The sequence below is a fragment of the Papilio machaon genome, chromosome 6 (assembly GCF_912999745.1).
Source record: "Papilio machaon chromosome 6, ilPapMach1.1, whole genome shotgun sequence".
Taxonomy (NCBI): Eukaryota; Metazoa; Arthropoda; class Insecta; order Lepidoptera; family Papilionidae; genus Papilio; species Papilio machaon.
In genome coordinates, this window is record NC_059991.1 from 5,243,954 (window position 1) to 5,266,053 (window position 22,100).

The 22,100-nt window shown below is 29.7% G+C and overlaps 3 protein-coding genes across 3 annotated transcripts; all 3 read left to right on the forward strand.

Moving 5' to 3' along the window:
- The first annotated feature begins 969 nt into the window (after positions 1–969).
- LOC106715058 (endocuticle structural glycoprotein ABD-5-like) lies at positions 970–3,907 on the forward strand. The gene is made up of 3 exons (XM_014508264.2): positions 970–1,061; positions 1,723–1,853; positions 3,633–3,907. The coding sequence occupies exons 1-3, from the start codon at positions 984–986 to the stop codon at positions 3,856–3,858; spliced, it is 435 nt and encodes a 144-aa protein (XP_014363750.2). The 5' UTR covers positions 970–983; the 3' UTR covers positions 3,859–3,907.
- A 2,364-nt stretch (positions 3,908–6,271) lies between these two features.
- Positions 6,272–7,183, forward strand: LOC106714925. Its single transcript, XM_045678417.1, has 4 exons — positions 6,272–6,463; positions 6,608–6,756; positions 6,824–7,101; positions 7,170–7,183. Exons 1-4 carry the CDS (start codon positions 6,458–6,460, stop codon positions 7,181–7,183), a joined length of 447 nt encoding a protein of 148 aa, XP_045534373.1. The 5' UTR covers positions 6,272–6,457.
- An 8,511-nt stretch (positions 7,184–15,694) lies between these two features.
- LOC106714922 (endocuticle structural glycoprotein ABD-5-like) lies at positions 15,695–22,036 on the forward strand. The gene is made up of 3 exons (XM_014508050.2): positions 15,695–15,872; positions 16,224–16,345; positions 21,789–22,036. The coding sequence occupies exons 1-3, from the start codon at positions 15,858–15,860 to the stop codon at positions 21,970–21,972; spliced, it is 321 nt and encodes a 106-aa protein (XP_014363536.2). The 5' UTR covers positions 15,695–15,857; the 3' UTR covers positions 21,973–22,036.
- Positions 22,037–22,100: the final 64 nt, after the last annotated feature.

Consider the following 22,100-nt stretch of genomic DNA (forward strand, 5'->3'; position numbering starts at 1 on the left):
TATACCGTGGAAATTTATAAATACATTTTAAAATTATGTTTTATTTATAAACAAGTTAGAGACGAAGAAAAACTTTAGACAGATTATTTTAATGAATATAAACTCTTAGTTACAAGTTAAAATTAATTTGCCTGCGGAAAGAAAATAGTGAATATTGGTTTAGAAAATTTTGCTTACAATTAAAGTCTTCTTTTACTGTAAGCAAATTGTTTTGCTAATTGTAAGTAATTTTATCACTAAAACCATTAAAAAACATTTTATATTTAAAATAAATCTTAATTGAACGTAAACTTTGGTATTTAGGTAAGCAATGAATACAACACTATATACAAATATTCTTGTAGAAGCTATTGATTAAGCAAAGTCATAGGTTAACATGTACAAGATACATATGTAAATATTATAAGTACTTATAATTCGCTTAATCAAAAAGCCAATGTTATTCAAAAGCTTGTCATTACATTAATACACAAAAGGTTAAAACGCATCAGCCTCCTAACCTTTAAAACAATTGACTACATAATTTGTATATCTTTCATAAATATATTTATGAATTTATATCTAGAAGTCTGTATTTATCTGACTTCTTTGTTATAACATTTTATTTTAGTTCAGTAAATACATTCATATGAATAATTTCCTCTATGTTTTTATTATAGTTTTTCAATAGTATTTTTTTGTTAAATGCCAAATAATTTTATAACGAATCTCCGAATGACACAAGTTTACATATTAAACAAATTTAAGGTCATAAGAAATTATTGTTTTTTGTTATATTGCTAGTGGAGATTTGCCAACACGACTAATTATTATGAAGCATGTCTCTATAACGAATAAAAACTATTACAAAAGGCCACCCATCATAGTAATCTTCAAATTAGCCAAGGTCTCATCGCGACATCTTGCACTGGTCAACCATACAATGTTGACGAGATAAACGCATGTAAGTATGTTGCAATAGAACTTAACAAATAGTATATAAAATGTGTTTGCTTAGACAGACAAACACACTTCGATTGTATCGATTAAGTGAAGCTCGCACGCGTCTAATCATGAAACTGGTAGGTATAAATGTGTGTTTAAAAGTGTAGTATTAAAGTGACTATATACAGTGAAGTGTAATCTTAACTTTTTTTATACTTAATCGTAACTCGTTGTCAAACTAACCAATTATTCGTTAATTCGGATTTTGGACGATATGACAAAATGGTTTTAGACCGAATAGTAAATAGTTTAGACAGAATGGTTTGACTTTTATGGTGATAGCCCTTTCCTTAGACCATTACAAATACACATTTCGGAAATAGCTGAGCTAATCCTTAGTTTAATAAAAGTCCCTAAAAATATGGTTGAAAAAAGTTAAAAAAACAGTTACTTGCGAAACTTAAAAACAGTTTTTATTTCTTCCTTTAAAAGCCAAACTAATCGTATCTAACGGTGTTATTCAATGAAATTCGTTTCAATTGTAACTGTAATTCAAAATGCTGCGAGCATTTTTATCAGACATTTTTACTCGTTCAACTTATCACTTTTAAAAGTAAAAAATAAATCTTTTCTTTTCGAGTCGTCCCTTGGCCACAAAAGGGAACCCTTAGTGCAGATTTAACACAAGAAATGTCCACTAATTAAACATTTCAGTGATGCAGTTAGTTAAATGGATATAAATACTTTCAACGTTTTCTAATGGTATTGAATTGATCGCTATGTTAATTTTGTTTCCAGTTTTTTGTTCTCTCCCTGTTGACCGTTGCAGCCGCAGCACCACAAGCAGCGTCGCGCTCGGCTCCCAACGAAGATGTTCAAATTCTAAGATTTGATTCCAGCAATGATGGACTTGGCTCCTATAATTTTGCGTAAGTGTTACCCAATACCAAAGATTTTACTAAATGTAATTACAAGAATTGATAAATTATTAAATAGTTCATTTTCTAGTTGCAAGTTATTTTGTAATGGAACTAAACTTTACCTTCATATTTTTTTATAATGTTTCTTCATTCGCTAAAAGTACTAATCCGCTAGTTGTAGGTGCCGCCATCTACAATCCAATCGCGCTCGGTAAGTTTCGTCGGGATTATCGTAGACCTAGGCACGTTCTTGACTTTCAAGACGATGCAATTACTATCGCCCAGGCTAAGCTCAAACATCACAAACAGATCACACGCCGCAGTCGATGTCGGCTGCGACAATCATTCTCGCGATACGGCCTCATAGCAGGCAGGTTTTCTCCTATTAATAGTAGAAGCGTTGCTGGAGTTTCTTCCGCCACTTCTTCTCCCAGCGCTAACGCTTTCCGAAGTGGTAGTAATTTTAGCTGTATTAATAATAGCAATCAGATAATAGCAACCGATTAAGCCGAGGTTCGGCCCTCTCGGGCACCCTTGAATCGGAATGCTAAACGCGTAATGAGTGACAGCCCAAGCCGAGGTCCCCTCTCGGGGGCCCTTGCGCCCAGTCACTCCATGGAGCGTCCACCGAAGCGACCTAAGAGCTCAGTGATCTCCCAATCCGGTAATAATAACGAAGTAACAGCCCGAGCCGAGGCTTCTGAGGGAGCCCTCGAGCCTAGTTACTCTTAAACGAGGTTTAGGCTAAGCGCCATCTGCGCTCGGCCACCTCAAGCCCGGTGAAACTGTAAATGCCTCCTCAAGGCAAACAGTGACTACTCAGTAAAAAAAAATCGCTAAAAGTAATTTTCTACCACAAGAGATTAAATAACAGCAAAATAACGAAAAAAAAAATATTTCATCAAGCGACACAACACACATAACAATTTATCGTGTCTAATGGAATGCGGACATATAAGAATATTGAAGTCATCGTTTCCTACCCTAAATCTTTTTATTAAAATTAATGGTCGAATGCTTAAACATATATAAAATATGGCAAAATATTAACAAACTCATCGAAGATTATGTTAATATTCTATATTCCGTATATACATTTTGTATATACGGAATATAGAATATGTAAAATACATATAACATTTCCAAATCTCTAGCTCTCTCGAGCTAGACTTTTCTTTACTAATGATAAAGAGGGAGGATTTGAATGTTTGTTTGTTTTTTTTTTGCATTGAATAGGCTCTGAAACTATTCTGGAAAAATGGAAAATTCTTTCACTGTTGGCAAGCTACACTATCACTGGTGTGACATAGCCTATATTTGTTACTAGATTTATTTAATTCCACGCGGAAAAAGACGCGGGCAACTGTTCGTAACAAATAAATAGGAACTGGAATGGAAGTTTGTCGTTGCGTAGATAAATAATTTTAATCTTCTAAATTCATACTAATATGTTAGACTAGTAAATTATATAGATTGGCGTAAAATTATGTTTACATCTATTCGAGGAAAATTTGCTACACTATAAAGCCTATACCTAATACCTTCAATGCATTCTAAAAACAGTATCGACTATTGAATAGATTTTTTACATCTGTAAAAAGTCTAGGCACTACAAAGGAAATTAAAAAAAGAATATCAAACATTTACCGTTTTTCAAGGCAGAAAACGACCAACAAAGATTTCGAATTTCACAATAAACTGCTTAAATTACCTTGGGGTCATTTTCAAAACAGACGAAACTTATTTACAAGAAATACTCGACCATAATAAGATAAATTTTCTTTACAGTTTCGAACAAAGTGACGGCACAAAGAAAGAGGAACAAGGTGAATTGAGGAACGCGGGAACTGACGATGAGTTCATGGCAGTCAAAGGATCTTACTCGTGGCAAGGACCCGATGGTGTAGTGTATACTATCACGTACACCGCCGACGACAACGGTTTCAAGCCAACCATCGAACAAGGACCAGGAGGGGGCGTACCACCAGGCGTTGTCGCATCTCTGCTTGGATAAATAGTCATTATATATAAAATAAACTAGGATTTTTTTGTTAAATGGTCTTTTACTCATAATGTTTATGGTTTTCGCATTTGGTAACAACCACAAAAATTATGAAATAATCAGTTTTATTTACTTTCAAGGAAGATTGAAGTTATTAACAGGTAATTGCTGTTTTATTTAAGATTACCGTTTAACGTAAATTTAACTTAAAACTTAAAAAACAATGTTAAAAAGTTATATCAAATTAATACTTCTTGATATAACACTCTTAAAACCATGATATATGAAAATGAATTTAAAATATTGTGTCAACTTAAACGCCATTATACGACATGCGCTGTTTTATGTAATTCTAAATTTTATCTGCAATATACCAAGTTATATAAGTATATTTTTATATCAAGTTAATTTAAACGAATTATTTTAATTATTTTTCTGTAGAAAAGTTAATAAATTCACAGTAATGACAAAACCCAAACCAAAAACAGGGGAAATAGTTTTTTCAGCGTTAAAGAAATTAATGAAGAACACTGGATGGACTTGTCGCACGATTATTAAATTCATTAAATTGGAATACAAAATATCAGATCCAAGGATTAACAGAAAAGTGTCGAGGTAATATTGTTTATTTTTATAAATATTCAAATACTTAAAATGTGCAAGTAATACCAATAACACGGACATTTTTCATAGTGTTTAACAGCCCTTGTTTTACTAAATTGTTTTCCAAAAGTTATCACAGGCCTCCTCAGACTTTTATCATTACCTTTTTGATGGCTTACGAAAGTAGAGAACAAAGTACATACAAACATAATTGTTATTTTTGTATACTTATATTATGACACTATTCAATGACAACCTTTTATAGGTATGTGTGATTATGATTACCAATGATTATGAAACCAGTAATTTAATTTTTTAGGTTAGGGTTTGCAAAAATCTTTTGAAGCCGTTTACCTTAATTTTTGTTTCTTACTTTAGTTATCATAAATTTCCATAAAAGTATAAAGTTAATTTTTAACAGGGCATTAAAGCGTGGTGTGAAGATGGGATTACTACAGATGGAAAATGGAAGATATCGTTTAGCTAACAATATGTCAAAAAGTTTGACAAATTGTCGGGCTCCAATACAAAAGAAAAGAAGGTGTGCCTGCGTACTACGTAGACAGAACTCAAGACTTCGTGACTATAGAAAAAATTAAGATCTGGATTTTTTTTGCGATTCATATTATTTGATAGCTGCTTCCAATAAAATTACTACTAGTTACAACTTATCATTGGAGATACTATAAGTAATATACACATTTAACATTGTATCGAAAATAATAATAGAGATACAAAGTTACGGTAGAAGATAAAAACGATTCTATAGATACTATCAAAAATACTACTCTTATTTCATCGGGATCTGGTATACAATTAAGACATATCTGGGAAGTCAATCTTTTTCTCCATTTCTACTTATTGGTCTTATCTGATTATCTTATCGTATGGTAACTGATGTACGTATAACAAATACATCGCTTAAAATACTTTGGCGACATTCGTTATTATATTTTTGTTGTATACAGCGTGTCCCGTAATGAATGGAAAATCCTGAAATCCCTAATGATAACATCTAAGTGCTCAGTGAAATGTAGGTAGTTCGCAAAATATAAAACTTTTTTAAAAATTAACATTTTTGTTACTTTACCGTATATTTATGTCCATCAAAGTATGAACTTAATGAAACTTGTTACATTTTCGGTGACATATTAATCCTCAGACTACACTATTATAAATAATGCAAATATTTATATCTCTATATCTTTTCTACATTTTTAAAGAAAAAAATCTTAACATACATTTTTACCGTGAAATTTAACTAAAACTGACTAACTTTGAGAGCGCTCTGTGAAAAAAAATTACGAAGAAGTGTACAGGAAAGCTTAAGAAAACTGCCACAACTAATACAGTTTACGAAATGATTGATGAACATGATTTTATCTCAAGTAAGTATAAAGTTATAGCTATTAAGACGTAGGAATTTTTTTTCAGTAGTAACTGGTAAATTTAATTTAAATGTACCAAACGCAAAAAAATAGTAATGCATTATCTATACGGTTCCGTGTCTGGTTTTTAAATATTTTGTTAAGTGTTAGTATCAATCATAAAAAATGATTTTGTTTTCATCAATTAAGAACGACTGCAAGCGTAAAGTGAAAGAATAATCATATACTAAAACAGTGAAAAAGATTCTTTAGTTGTAATTATAATTTTATCCATACTTTCAATTAGATAGAGATCCCCCTATCGAACATAAAGTGCGTTAACAGTGTATAAGGTGTACCGAGGAATCCTAAAGCTCAAGGCAAATTGATCAGAAATAATAACAAAAACTCGAACCGCATAATGGATATACCGCTTATTCAAGTATAAAGTTAGTGAAGTGGAGCAATGTTTTGCAACTATTTGGTTGAAGAAGACATTTTTGTGACTACATTGTTAACTATTATATCAAGTCGAGAGATCTAATAATTTTATTTCATCTGACAAGTCTATGTGATCAACTTGTGAGTTGTTCAGACATAATTTAGTTCAGAGTTAAGTTTGGAAATAAAAGAAGAAAAATATGAAGGTAAGTGGGATTGATATAAGTCCATATTAAAATAAAAGCGACAAGCCATTTCAATGAAATTAAATTGAAGTAGTTTGTATTTAAATATTAAAAATGTTGTATATTTTTATTATTATTATTACTTTTTAATTTATTAATTTACAGGTTCTATTATTACTTTTTCAACTCAACTTACTTAACTATGCCGTCAGTTTTGTTGTACGAAAAACAAAGATATATCCTTCAAAACCAACTGGTTTTGTTAATAACTTAGAACAGCAATCTTCAATTTTGGCAGCGGGCGATATTAAATAGTATGTACTTATATTTTTAACTATTTATTGTTTGTGTTCGTTAAATTAAAAAAAATATCCCGTTCAGTACATTTTTAGCCGACAATCAATTTACGATCGACGATGAAATACCCAGCATTGGAAATTTAATCAAATCGCTAAGAATACCAGGATTCAATGTTTATCATATAGTTATCAATCGTGATGATACAGGAAATTATGAGAACGCTAAATCATATACAAAATTAAAAACACAACCAGAACATATACCAGAAAATGATCACCCAGGCACATACTTATCCAATATTGAAATCGAAAAAAGAAATGATAGCGAAGCTCTTAATTACAACGAAATAAATATGGTAAGTTTAATTAATAAATAATTTTCAGTTATTCTTCTCAAAAATATTCTAACAATAAAAAATGTTTTACAGGCATCAGATTCTGAGAATGTAGTTGACCAAAAATTTATTGAAATTGATTGCGATTTGAAAAGCTCGATATATAAAGAAAAATGCAATGAGGAAACTACAACAAACATAAATGAAGTGACTACTGACATCAATCTCTTTAACGAGAATTCAACAGTGACGTCTGAATACGATGATGAGGTATTTTTTTAGTATTACTCATACATTATCATGATTAAGAATATTATTTTTATGTAGCCTATCTTGGAGAAACTGTACATATATAGTTCCCAAAATATTACTTCAAGTTAAAATAGGGTTTATAATATTTACTTATAACATGGGGATAATTTTTCAACTTCTCTATGTTTCATAAGAATTTTGATAATGACATTATTGAGTTATGTTAACAGTCTTTAATGTAAAAAAATGAACGCCTATAACGAAAATTAAAGATGGGCTTAACTTTTTTGTTATTTATTAAACCTTTTTTCGTCATTATTTTTTTCAGAATTATGGCAGTTTATCAGATCGAAATGGTTTATCTCCAGAATTACTGGCCTCACTAGTAGGATAAACATTTTTAAATAACCGTATAAAATTATTTGAATTTTTATTATAATAAGTGCTCAACTTTCACATTCTGTATGACAAATTCTTGTGTCTAAGAATATTTCAAAGAACCTCGCAACGTCTTCTAGGTTATACATCCAAAATTCGTTTAATTTATTTCCACTATCATCATAATCTATGTATAATAAGTTGTTCACTGACCCTCCATTAGCACCATTGCGTAAAGCGTCGTGATTATTTATAATAAGAACAGCTTTGCGGTTTTCTTTCAAAACAAATGATGTATTTTTCATTGTGAAATTTTGCAATGCATGATAACTGGAATAAAAATAACATTTGTTACTTAAAATTTTTTACTTAATATTTTAAATTTTTCTTTACTGTAATGATACAAGTTATACCTTGTTCTCATACAACGCGATAAATAAAATAATTATACAACAAGGGAAAATATAATTTCTTACATGTGAATTTCGTGTAAAAAATTATACGTTGTGTTTGAAATAATGACGGTCCTGGCAAATTGTTTGGTCCAAAAATAATATGCCGCGTGTCGAATTTCCGCACATATAAGTTAAAAAAAAGTCTCGTTGACCATATTTCCCTAATTTCTTTTTACCAGAGGATGCAACAGGAAAAAAAAACGCAAACGTAAATTATTATGGTATGAGTATCCAAGAAGGCAATGTAGAACTATACATCTTTATTGGGAATTTCCTTACTTTTCTTCATTATTAACAAACAAACAAACAAACGTTTAAAAAAACATATGAATAATATGCAGACAATGTTCTTTTGAATTAAAATACATTTTAAAAGTTACCTCATCATAGGGACAAAGTACAAAATTCAGATATAGGCAACCACAAGACTATTATGATTGTTAAATTAATCTAAACATATAAAAAACAAACTCTTTACTAGCTATAATCTTCTTTTTGTCTTACCTCTTATATCTATCGTGGATCGTATCGTTTATTGTGCATCCTATAATTATAATTGAACAAAAAATCTGCAAAAAAAATGTAACGAGTCTTTAATGTATTTAGATATTTTTTGTACATATTCTCCTTAGCCAAATAATAGTTATGAACATATATAAACTTTGATGACGAATACAAACATAAATATTATTTAATTTTAACAGATCCTTTTTATACTTTTTGTTCCATTCTTGGGCTATTTACCCTAATCGCCCCGACTAGTGTTATCGATTTGACGAGGCTTCCCTTCTAAAAGTGATAATTAGGAGAACAAGACCAATAAACAAAAAGCAACAAAAGTACAGTAAGTAGTTTTGTCATAATATTTTTTTCTTAAATCCCTAAATTTAAATCAAAGTGCTATCGATTATTTATTAACTTTCACGGATATAAAAATACCCACGTCAAATTATAAGTCATACTAAAATATGATATGAACAGTTACTTACGCACAAACTTTTTAAAATATTCATTTTGAAGTAATAATAAATACGGAAACAAGTTTATGGGTTCCGCAAATTTAACACAGTAACAAACCAAAAAATTACATAGCGCTTATTACCTTACCGGTATGGGAGAATTAAATGAACACTTAAAAAATATGAAATGCTTTTCTTACATAAATCTCAGCTGATACCATCATAGTATTTTCGTTTTTATCACCTGCACGTTCGTTTTGATAAATTTATATTAATCTAGTTAACCGTTACATAATGAAATATATTTTTGTTAGTATAAAAAACCCTGGACTGTTACCATTCTACTTCTTGAAGTTTTCTGTTTTACTACATCATATCTTCTTCAATTTCCTTCATGAGGCAGACAATATGTACCTGCGTTGCTTGTGATACATATAACCGTTATGTTTCATTATTTTGATTTGCTACAGGTTTTTATTTTTCAAATAGAATGATAAAAATGACAAAAAGTTTTGTACTGACATTTTTTAAGGGTAATTGGCCAGCGGTCTCTCATTTTCATAAATAAATATCAAATGTTTAGAACATGTCAATTGCTATTTTAGAACAACAGGCAATATTGCACACCTGAACATAATCTTACTAATATTATAAATGCGAATGTTTGGATGGATGAATGTTTGTTACAAGGTATCTCGAGAAATGCTGCATGGATCTCGATGAAATTTGGTTTAGATGTAGAGCACTGGAAGAACAATTGGGCTGCTAATAAAGTTTTTGTTTTTTATTCCGTGCGGACGGATTTGCGGGCGACAGCTCGTATATACATACATATTTCTTTTATTATTTTATATACTTAGGTAATCAAGGTATATTGATAGGTGGAATTTTAAGTTTAGATGATCAAATAATACACGTATGTACGTAATTCCATGGAGTAGTAATCACAATTTTTATCAGTTTTCTGTTTACAAATAAAGAAATAAAACGCATATTTTTAATGTATATCTATATTAAATCTATCTTGAAGCAACAATACGACGTCTCTTAAATTGTATAGCCACTTTTTGTAAACTTCATTACCACGTTTGTCGACTTCAGAGTAATATAAATTGTAAACATGATCGGGGAGCTCCTTTTTCAGTTTTTTACCACGAAGGAAGTTCGCGCCCCATTCTCTTAGATTATTATCACTGAACAATTTATCTTCTTCGGATCTATTGTCACGTATTAGAATAATTATAACGTTATTTTCAGTCGCCTCGCGAACTCTTTCATTAAGATCTGCTAAACTGATTATTTCATTTTGGCATTCACACAAATAATTCATACTTAAAATAATAAACAAACACAAACTTTTTCGACTCATATTACAGTAACTACAGAGTTACTTATTATATCTAATCTTTGTTAGTAACACCGAAACTGCAAATTAAAATTTTATCTTTAATTGAATTTGTATAATAAGTATTGATTAATTTTATTTTCAATTCGAAACCAATTGAGAATATATTTCTCTTAGTAGAAATAAATGGCTACGAAAACAAGTTTTGATTTGATGTGTTCTAGGTATAAAGTTTTATATAACAGCTTAGGTTACTTATATATCTTAATCTTCGTGTACTTTAAAGTCGTCCTTGAGTAGTAACTTTTAAGCTATGAAACAATATGTGGTTTTCTTGCTGACTTTAATTAAGATCACTAGACAACAGAAAACAACGTTATTGCAACAAGTTGGTAAAACGTACCTTATTTATTCTTCAAGTACTGAAATCTCGTGTAGAACTACATCTGATAAATATTATATTTGTCATATCTAGACATTGCGCAATACAAAAATGTTAATATATACTTTAAATTATTGTAGTGTAGCATTAAGCCTGAACAATAAACAACAACGAAACTGCTACCTTGCAAATAATTTTAACAATCTCAAGTATGAATAAAGATATCAAAATCAAGTTATCATTTCAAAACATAATTTATTATAAAATTATTGGTAAAATACTTGAAGTATTCAATGGCTTTGACCTTCAAAATATCTGTGTCTGAGAAATTTATCCAATAACAGTATCTTATTAAAATGTTTTTATCCCCAACTGCACCAAATCCTGTCCTCGTTTTAATTTAGAACGAAACCACTAACCGCTTTAAATAACAAGTAAATGTACTTTTAAAAGATAAGATTTATTTAAATGATGTCTTAAGGGGGCGAGATCGCTTTTTTAAATATTGATTTTGTTACTGATCTAAAGCTTTTAGTATTGAATCAATTTTTCCACTTTCGATATTTAGAATAGTGTGATAGAGTTTGAATCGTCCTAATGTTTAAATTCATTTGTAAATAATAAAGAAAAAAACGCAGTTCGTAGAATTGTTAACAACAGTGGATAATAGTGAAGCTAGACACATTCATACAAATAAACCTGAATCACAGTGTTTAGTGATAATTGAATAGGAACGGTACTATTTCATTATCTTATACAGTAAATGAATTGTTAAAAACTATGTCGTAGACTAAAGGCGTAGGAGTTATAAAGGAGACGGGCGGGGACGAGATCGTGTAACAAAACGATGCCGGACTTGGACTTGTAATTTCCCCAAAAACAAAAGAAAAAGTAACTGTATGTGCAATTGTGTGTTGTTTTTCCTTAATAATAAAAATACGTGGCTGGGAGTATCACTTATATTTTGTTGTCACCGGATCAGATCAGACTTATCAGTTTCTGTTCATCGACAGCCAACAGACGACTCATAGTTGTTATATTGTTGTTGTTTAAAAATAAATGTATGTGAAAATTTCACTGTAAGAACTTCGGCGACGGATAAATGTACATATGTAAATCTAAAATCTAAAAACACATTGGTACATGGCGGGATTCGAAACCCAGGATCTGCTGATTGCAAGTCAAGTGTTTAACCTCTTAGCCACCGACACTCCCATATTATATTAAAATATACAATCTACCGTAACCAGAGCGTAGAGCCAATTTTTAATACAACTTCCAAAGCACGTAATCGCATCACCACAAACAAGTTGTATTCGTGCCAGGGAACTATCATTATAAGAATTCTCTTATACTAATAAATTACATGTAATTTAAATAATAAACTCTTCTTTACATACAGGAACAAAAATATACCTTTTTGAAACCAGGTAGCAATAAATCACGTACAGTTACAAATTTTCTAGTTTTACTTTTGTTGTGCATAAAACGAATATCCAATTTGGTGCATTGGCACGTACGCATCATGTAATTTATTAAAATTTGCAAAAATGTTACATATAGTCTGAAGTTAAATAATTATTATTATGGTCAAAAGATGCTAAGCAATTATTTTGGATCAACCTCTTTACTTGTCTTAAAGTCAGCCTGGCCATAAATAAATGGTAATACTAACACCGGCGACTTATTTAAATTTTTATGAACACAGAATAGTCGAAATAAAAAGTCATTGAATAGTCGAAATAAATAGTCTGAATGTGGAGTGGTATTTTTAAAAATCTCCAACGTGTCAAGTCTAAATAATATAGGAAAAAACAGAAAAAAAATTAGCATCTGGATACTTTATACCTTCTGGTTACTACTCTCTTTTAGGCGACTGACGTCATCGGTGGCTTACCAGCAATAAAATAAACCAACACACAAGTCATTAATCATTTGAAGATCAAGGCAAGTGCACATAAAATTCTCGTAAGCTGTGCACTTTGGGCGTAAGATGGGTTTAGATTTGAGATAACAGACTACGGTATCACATGTACCTTAAAACAATTCAGAGATCAAAAAAGAAAAACAGTAAACATTATAATTTATTAACGACAATGCAGTGCAAATGTTTTCACAAAGTTGAAGTTTTATTTTGAAGTTCAGCATTTCAATATCTGAAATAGAATCTAGGTACTAGACTTTAGGTACATTACGTTACTATAGAAAAATAATCAGAAAATCACGAATTACTTTCGCCAAAAGTAATAAGGTTTGATTTACGTCTGTTGCCATATTCCTTATTTCACTAAAATCATAATTCAATTCGATTTATTATTTATTTTATTACAATTAACATTAATTTCAGCTGTCGTTTATGTACTTAACGTCATTGTTGAATTTTATAGCAAGCATCAATCTTATTTGATGACCTGTTTCTTAAAAAATCATATTTTATTAAGCAGTTAAGCTTAAGTGTTAAAAATTTTGAGGCTATTAGGGGTCTTACTTCGTTACGAGATTCATATCGATATGTGTCGCTTATTACTACCAATGTATGTATGTACAGTGGTCTTCGTTGGCGCTATTCCGCTTACAAAAAATAATAGCGAAGCGAAATACGTTCAAACAATTTATGCCTTAGAAGTTGAATACCGCCCACAAATACAACTGTACCTGTTGATGTAGGAACATGTAAGCTTAATATTAAATTTCGAAAGCCCAGTCTTGAATATTGCACAACGCGTTGTTAACGTTATACCTAGTTTGTCACAAAATTTCAATTGCAAGTGGGGGCTTCACCACAAGAATGGTAAAACTAAATCCATTTATGTCTTCTAAATCAATTTGACATTATGTAAAGACTAATCTCGGCATTACCAAGACAAAAATAATGTTTCTTTACAAAAATCTTTAGATAGTAGACCTTGTATTTCTATTTGTATTTCTCTATCTTAAAACGCTAAAAGTTTCATAATACCGTGATGGGTCTTAATAAATCTAAAACTTCAATAAGAATCGTTTATTAATAACTTGAAACATTTTTATCAATATTTTATAATATAAGTTCTATTAAAGAATTTCAAAATACAATGTGCATATTTAGTCAATAGATATAAGTATGTAGCGATTAAGCGTTTTTACCATCTCAGGAATTTCAGAAACAAATTTGCTATGACAAACTGGTACTTAGAAGGCTTGCTAAAGAATTTAGAATTATTTGTTATGTTTTGTCTTTCTGGCTAATTAGATATTTTATCTTTAAATATTTTCTGTAATGCTGAATTGTTTTAGTTGCTTTTGTTCTTAATTTCTCAGTTAACTTTACGATAAGTCTAATTAATTGCAATTCTATCGACTTGAAGATTATTTTAATGTATTCTTGTTATATCTTGGAAAAATAATTACATTTATGTAAAACAGTATGTTACTTATTGCATGTACGTGTAAATACATATCTCCTTGAATTTATCTCCAAGAGTATTAAGGATTTATTTATTTGACGCTGGTCCAAGCCACGATAACGTTCATCTAAATGAATGCGTGTTCCAATTTATTTCATTACGATCGATTCATTGATATGTTTAAAAAAGAATTTAAAAATATATACTGTATTAATCTGAAATAAATTAAAAAGACGTTCTAAATTAATAATTAGTCGACTATATCACGATTATGTTAAAAATAATTAATTCGTCGTTAAATGATTTTTAAACTGTTATAATTTGTAACTGGAGAAGACATTTGAATTTGTGTCAATGAAAAACAAGTTGATATGCATATTTCAAAACTCTTATTGTTTGATACAATCTAAACTAAATTTAGACGAGCCGTTTTGCACATTAAAATATATTTATAAACAAATTACTAATAAATCACAAAAGCATACATATAAAACGCATTAATTGATAATAAAGCAAAAGAGAATATGCTATGACTCTTTCTTCTCATGGAAGTCTGTGGATAACACATAACTATACTATTCTCTAGTAAAAAATAATGGTAATAAAGAGACATACAAGGATTTTTATTGAAAAGAAGGTACGAAATTTAACTATACACAATTTATAGATTAATAATAGTGAATATCGATGATAAAAGAAATAAAATAGATCTATTACACACAATTAACGCTAAAAAAACGGAGAAAGTAAGTCCGCTCATTAGAATTCTGAAGTCGCACGAATTGTACACTCAGTAATCAACTAAGGTTGATGTCCTTCGCCGCGGATAAAGTAAAATAGCTTTGTTTTAAGTGGTTTGAATATTATATAGCTGTATGTAACATATATCATGTGAAAACACGTGGAATTCACATTAATAAACATCTTGATTAGAAGAAATCAACGAAAAATGTTATTAACAATCAAATGGAATTGAATCGACTATTGATTAGATAGCTATTTCACATTTTATTACCAGTGTAAAGACTGAGTTATAATTCTGAAGTTTAAAAAGAACAGAGGATTTGCATCAGTTTATACTTAATTAAAGACGTTAAAATTAATTAAAGAAGTCATAACTGCGTTGATGTCTTTTGTTAGGGGTCTTAACATTATAGCGTTATTTATCTGTGCCAGTTGTGTTTTTTTTAATTGAGAAACATACAATATCTAATACAGAAATAGCTTTTAAATAATTTTAACGAAAAATATATTTAGTTTATTGAAAATTTTATTTTATTTATTCCATAAAAATCCTACCGAAGATTTGCTCGTATACAAATTAGCTATTATCTAGTTATCTTTACTGTATTGCTTTGTTGAAGACAGACAATTACTATGCGACAGACCGGCGTGACGTAACATGTTAAATTTTCTTTCCATTCATGTGTCGATCTAGCTAATGGTAAGTTAGAATTAGTTTAGTTTTAGTGCAAGCGGGGCTCAGTGTGTTTCGCGTGCGACGCTCGCGCACATCGGGGAACTCATATACGAGCATATATAAGGAGATCTTACGAAACCGTTAGCACATTCGGACTACAGACTGTCCAGGAAGTCACCTGTTATTTTTGTCACACCAAACGAAAACATGCTGCTCATCCTGGTAATTATTTCACTCGATATTCTTTTCAAAAATTATTATTTCAAATCTTAAGCACAGACTCGACCTTACTGTTGCTTACGCGATGTTGTCAAATGCTTATGTCGCAAAATCTTGTGTATAGTGCAACATTAAATGGCATAGAGTGGTGTTGTGAATGCCATTAGTTTTACAAGTAATATTGACCTTTACATCAAAGCTTTGTCCACTCAAAGTAATCTCTAATTTTCTAATGCTACTTGAGCATATTAGTATCCAATTGTAGGGATATTAAAAAAATAAACGTTATAAGATGCGGTTACATTAATTGTCTTTATAGTGTTTAGTTATTTAATGATAAATTTTAAATTTCAGACTATCGGCATTTCAATGATGCTTTCCACATCGGGAAGTCCAGCGATCGAAAACCATTCAACGGCTCAAGTTCTACGATACGATTTGGAGACAGCAAATATGCCTAACTCTTATAAATTTTCGTAAGTATTTCTAAATAGTAATATAAAAGATTCTTTTTTGTGATAAATATATATAATGATTGGAAATAAACAATAGTTGTTATTATATTGTTAGGGTTAATTTAGTAGAAAATTTGGATTACTAAGGAAGGAATAGACTGACTATAGCTATTTGTATTTAGTAATTTTTAATCATTTATTACCAAATCCATATTATTAGAAAGATTTAAAGCTATCATTATGCTTAAGTTCAGAAATATATTTCCTTAAAAAATTGGAAAATATTTCACCAAACTGTCAATAAACTCTTTCTTCGGTGTTAAATAAATCTTAATATTAAATTAACATAAAATTCTCGTATTGGTTCATAGATATTATCTAAATATAAAAAATATATAATTTAAATGTTTGTATTCATTCAGACATGTAACCTCTGACTATTGATGTTCATTAATGTTATTTACGAGTTTTAAACTGCAAATATTTACTAATTTTTACAAAAAAATTACATTTATTTGCTTTTCGCAGTACATTTGCAAAAAAAATGTAGTGGTATTGTCTGCTTACAAGTAAGGAAAAAAAGAAATCAAATGGTACAAGTCTTGTCCTTTAGTAAATTTAAAATTCATATCATTTTAGCCGATTTATTTATTTTTTATCGTAAAAGGTCTAGAAATCTAGTAGCCACAACTCGTAGACAACTATTTAATTGCAAATTATTTCGACTTGTTGTCCGTCAACCTGTCCTCCCACGTTCCATTTTATTTCATAACATTGGCTACATAACATCCTATTATTGTTTTTTTTTTATTAATAGTTACTTTATACAGGTAGAAATTTATATAATAACCTTTTGATCATTTGACAAATGTATGTAAATTTACATTAAATTTTTTAGTAAAATTATTTTCAATAAACACTTATGTACCTTGAAAATAAACGAAAATGAACTACGATTTTGACCTTAATGACATAATCAAGTGATTTTAAAGCAAAATGAAGAAATTAATTAAATTAAAGATTTTTATTACCAACTTAAAGTAATAAAATTACACTTTAGTGCAAACATATATATTTTATTACAAGCACGTCAAATAAAACTGATTTAAATAGATAACGTATTATGAGCATATCTTTGGACAAATTACTGAATGAGTTGTGTCATAATACCGGACTACAATGCGAAAATGTCACATTAGAAACTGTATTTGTAAAAACATTGACATTATGATTTTTAAATAATAATGTGTCCGGAAAAAAATGTAAGAAGATATACAAATTGACAAATACATAATTTTCACCTAAAACTATCAGAATTTAGTGCTAAATTCACAAAAGATTTACGACAAATAAAAATTATAATTATGTGAAATTTAACATTTTTCCAACATTTATATTTAAACTTTAAATCTGATAATTTTGATTTATAATCTTAACTCTAAATAAAAGTACATTGAACTGTGACTAACGTTATGTTTCACACAAAAAGTAAACTCAGGAATGGAACACAAAACAAGATTTTTAACATTTTAAACATTATAAATCAGTGAAAAATATTAAAATTAGGCAGTCCTTTACCATAACAAGAAACATCCCGAAATAAATTCCGACCGTGTGTAAATCATTCAGTAACATCTTTATGTTACTGTGTTTGGACACTCGGACATTTTCAGGTCATAACATTTTGTAGTCCCTCACAAAAAAAAAATGTTTTAATAATTAATATAAAAGTAAAATAAGATATGGCTGCCGTGACCAGATATTAACCTTGTATAGCGTACGCCCTTGACATTGGAATATATTTATATTATCGTCATACGCATACCATGAAGAAAGCTATGAATATTAATAATATAATAGAATAATAAACACGATTCGGTTTTTTCCCATCTAGTTTTTAAAAAGTAACGTAATTTTTTTTTATTTGGCACATGCGAAAATATTCGAAAAGGAAAACTAGGCAACTGTGAATCATCTAAGTTAATTCATCGTAAACAGTTAGTTACTAGGACAAAAATATTTATGATACAAACGCAAAGGAATGCTGTATTAATGTAAATTTCCCTATAAACATTGTCCCTGTGTACCGATGTAGCCCGATTAACTGGATACGTGACCCAACAGAATGACGTATTGTTTTGGCGAAAGCAAAGATATTAAACCCAAATTCTATATGTTTCAATTTTATTCTTGACTTTCGAAGTTCGCTGCACTTATTATTCAAGCCGTATGAAACATACCGTGGCCTTAATGTTATTTTTTTATATATTGTCAAGTTTTTGACAATTATTTGAACACTAGCTTTCGCCCGCGACTCCGTCCGTGCGGTTTAAAAAAAAATCTTAGTAAGTACCCAGATTTCATCAGGATCCGTTGAGCCGTTCCGGAGATACCTTCTAACAAACATCCATCTATCCTTCTAAACTTTCGCATTTATAATATTAATAAGATAGCTCACAAAAGGATTATTTTTTTCTTTTGATATAAAATTGCAATTATCGCTTAGGAGAGACTTCTTTACCGTTTAAGTAACCTTGAACCTCTAAGGATGGAAATCGCGCGTCACTGTCATAAATCATAACTGGAAAATCCAGACCCAGTTTTCTTTCAAAGACCACCGTGTAATGGGCCTGAGATAGTTGTTAGGACGAGAGACGAAATTGTGAACTTACGCTATTATAGTTACATTTGTTATATTTTGTTAACTTATATAAACTTTCAATTAAGGTAAGACTCTATAATTATGTTTACCAATCAGTTAATGTTATTCAATCTTCAAACAATGTTATAGGAGGATTTATAAGCTAAACGATTCAACATTTCGTTTTCTAAAAAAGGTTTAAAGCGCTCCGAATATGTGACAATGATAATATAAAAAGCAGAACGTAAACGAATCAAAAGATGTACAAAAACATAGTCAGAGAATAATGTGTTACGCCTCCATTAAGTTGAACGCCCCAATACACTTATTAAGATCCGTTATTTTAATACATGATCATTAAAGTTACAACACGTGTACCTCTATAATAGGTCAGGGACCGAAGATAATCATGTTCTATTTAGTTCTACTGATCCTATATTGTATAGAGACCTGCATGATTTTTTGGTAAGAGAGTATCACTTTTTATTCGACGAATTTACAAGTTTGAATCTATTGTCACAACATTAATAATATCTACCTTTAGAATAAAAACCATAGTAAAGTCTTATCAACAGCTTGTTGCCTTGTTTTGACTATTTGCAACGTTTTAGTAGTACTATCTTAATTTATAAACAGCAGTCTATGTAAAACTATAGGTTTATTCCCGGAGTATATCAGTCACTTTAGTAAAATGTAAAATGTAATTTATTTCTAATTAACTAAAAGTTATTTGAAATACGTTGGCCACATCTTTTTTATAGGTTCTATCAAATTATAGATACTTGTCTTGCCTATAAATGGATAACACATTTACATCTTTATGATTATAGCTAATGTGAGCGGCTTGTTCTGTTTGTTCGTTTGTTATTCAAATAATAAAAATGAAAAAATAAAGCTTTCCAAAGTCATGTTCTTGTTTATAAATATAAGAACAGCGTATGTTTTGTACCCGGATAAAACATTGGGCGTCTTCGATTAAATCTCTTTTGCATTTATTTGAATATTTTAATGACTTACATGTTATTCAACAATATCACAGAGACTTTTTCTTTTACGTTTTTTTAATGGTTTTGGAAATAATAGATCGAGATAAACAGAACAAACCTGATCACTTGTAAGATGGAAATTCTTGTTACTTGTTGTTGTGCATTTTTTTTTAAATACTATCATGTATTTCGATAGAATGCAAGTTTTACTTAACATAAAGCTTATGTCATACATTATCATTGGAACCAAATCCGACACTATGTGAAGTTATCTTAAATATGGAATGGCTTAGCATACACATATATGTTCGACGAACTTTTATTATTTTTAATTTAATCACCAGGTGAAATCAATATTTTAATGAATTTAAATTGAACCACCATCGTATTGTACCGTTTGCAAAATAAACAAAAAATACCTACGCATTTCATATCGTGACACTAATAATATCAATTTACTTCGCCAATGTCGTGAAAGCGCTATAAAGTTAAAAGCAAGAGACATGCGCAAAAACAACGCATTTTGTATTGGGGTTAACAGAAAAACCACATTAAGCTAAGTGTAGGTGAGTTCATAAGGATAATTGAAAAAAAATTAGAATCGCGCTATAATTTTACCGTTTTTAAAGTGTGTCATTTTTTATTTAATGTTTTCATTTAAAAATGTAAAGATATGAACAAAAAAGTTAAGTAGATTGCCATATTAACTATTCTTTATGACGACAGACGATTGAACAAATGTTTTATGTCTTAGTAATTAATTGATATTCGGTGAGTTACACAATTATTTAAGTTTTTTGCTCAATTACTTTAATAATAATTAATTGCCGTGTACTCTAACCTTACCATTAATAATTTATTTTCACTTTCTAATGTCTATTGTTATCCTTGACATAGAGTGAACTCGAATAAAAGATTATTCAAATATCCTTAAAAATATTTGTTACCAAGGGAATGAGGAAATAAAGCTGTCTATTTGTTATTCTTTACCTTCTTAATAAATTATATGAAAGTCATTAAATCTGAATAAAAACCTACTTCAAAACAAACTTGTGTTTTTGAAACAAGTTGTTTCATATATTTCAACAAAGTATTCAAACCCACGCCTGCGCAAAAATCGCTCTGATAATACAATTAGAGTGATGTTTATTACTTATTGATAAACATTATCAATTTGTGGTTTCCTGAAAAAAGGTATCAATAATTTAATGTTTAAACAAAAATGTTTTTTTTTCGATATATCTGTTTTTGCTTGTTTTGGTTTTGAAAATTTGTTCGACATGTAACCCGTTACTTGAACCGCCATTTAAAATCTACTTAACACTATATAACATCTTCCATACTTATCTAAAAAAGTATACCTTTTTTTACAAAATTCAAATTTTCATATTGTTCTTTTTGACTATTTATAGAAATTTTTTCGTGTATAAATTAGTACATGACGTTAAAAGTTGATTTCTAATACAAAAAAGCAACATAAAATGTGGAAAATAATGATGACATGTCTCATAACGTTGCACCAAGGTTATATGTTATAATAGACTCGTTGATGTTAATTATTATACTTAACAAGTACTTACTTCTTCCAGTTTACTTCGTGACAAGATTTGTATAATAACGTTTCACAACTTTGCTTTATTAAAAAAAAATCTTATGTAATCTACAATTAAAACCTATTTTTGATTCTTAATAATAATATAGTAAAGTAAAAACTGTGCGAAGTATTAAAAATGATTCTAAAACCAGTGGTCTCAATTAATTTTGATAAAAAATCATGTTAAATATAGGGTTGCGCTAACTAAATCCTTACTCTAACATATTTTTTATTGTATTTCAGTTATGACAGTAGTGATGGGACATCGAGGACCGAAGAAGGAGCAATACTGAATCCTGGTACGCCAGATGCCGCTCTCAATGTACTCGGTACCGTCCGCTGGTACGACGATAAAGGACAACTTTATGAAATGAGCTATAAAGGAGGTAAACGGGGATACCAAACAATTATAAAGAAAATTTCTTAGTAACCTGCGCAAGAGAATTAGGAATCAAGATTAAATCAGAGACTGCGAAGTAGTATTTATTTTAATAGCGTAATTTTATTTGCAGATATGAAATTATTTATTTATGTAAAATCATCTAAAATTGCCTT

Bases quoted from the DNA above. Each gene is read 5' to 3' on its own strand.
- LOC106715058 (XM_014508264.2), top strand. From the start codon at position 984: ATGTGTTTGCTTAGACAGACAAACACACTTCGATTGTATCGATTAAGT. The intron at 1,062-1,722 runs GTAGGTATAAAT...TTTTGTTTCCAG, and splicing joins CGCGTCTAATCATGAAACTG to TTTTTTGTTCTCTCCCTGTT. The intron at 1,854-3,632 runs GTAAGTGTTACC...TTTTCTTTACAG, and splicing joins CTTGGCTCCTATAATTTTGC to TTTCGAACAAAGTGACGGCA.
- LOC106714925 (XM_045678417.1), top strand. The intron at 6,757-6,823 runs GTATGTACTTAT...TATCCCGTTCAG, and splicing joins GCAGCGGGCGATATTAAATA to TACATTTTTAGCCGACAATC.
- LOC106714922 (XM_014508050.2), top strand. The intron at 16,346-21,788 runs GTAAGTATTTCT...ATTGTATTTCAG, and splicing joins CCTAACTCTTATAAATTTTC to TTATGACAGTAGTGATGGGA.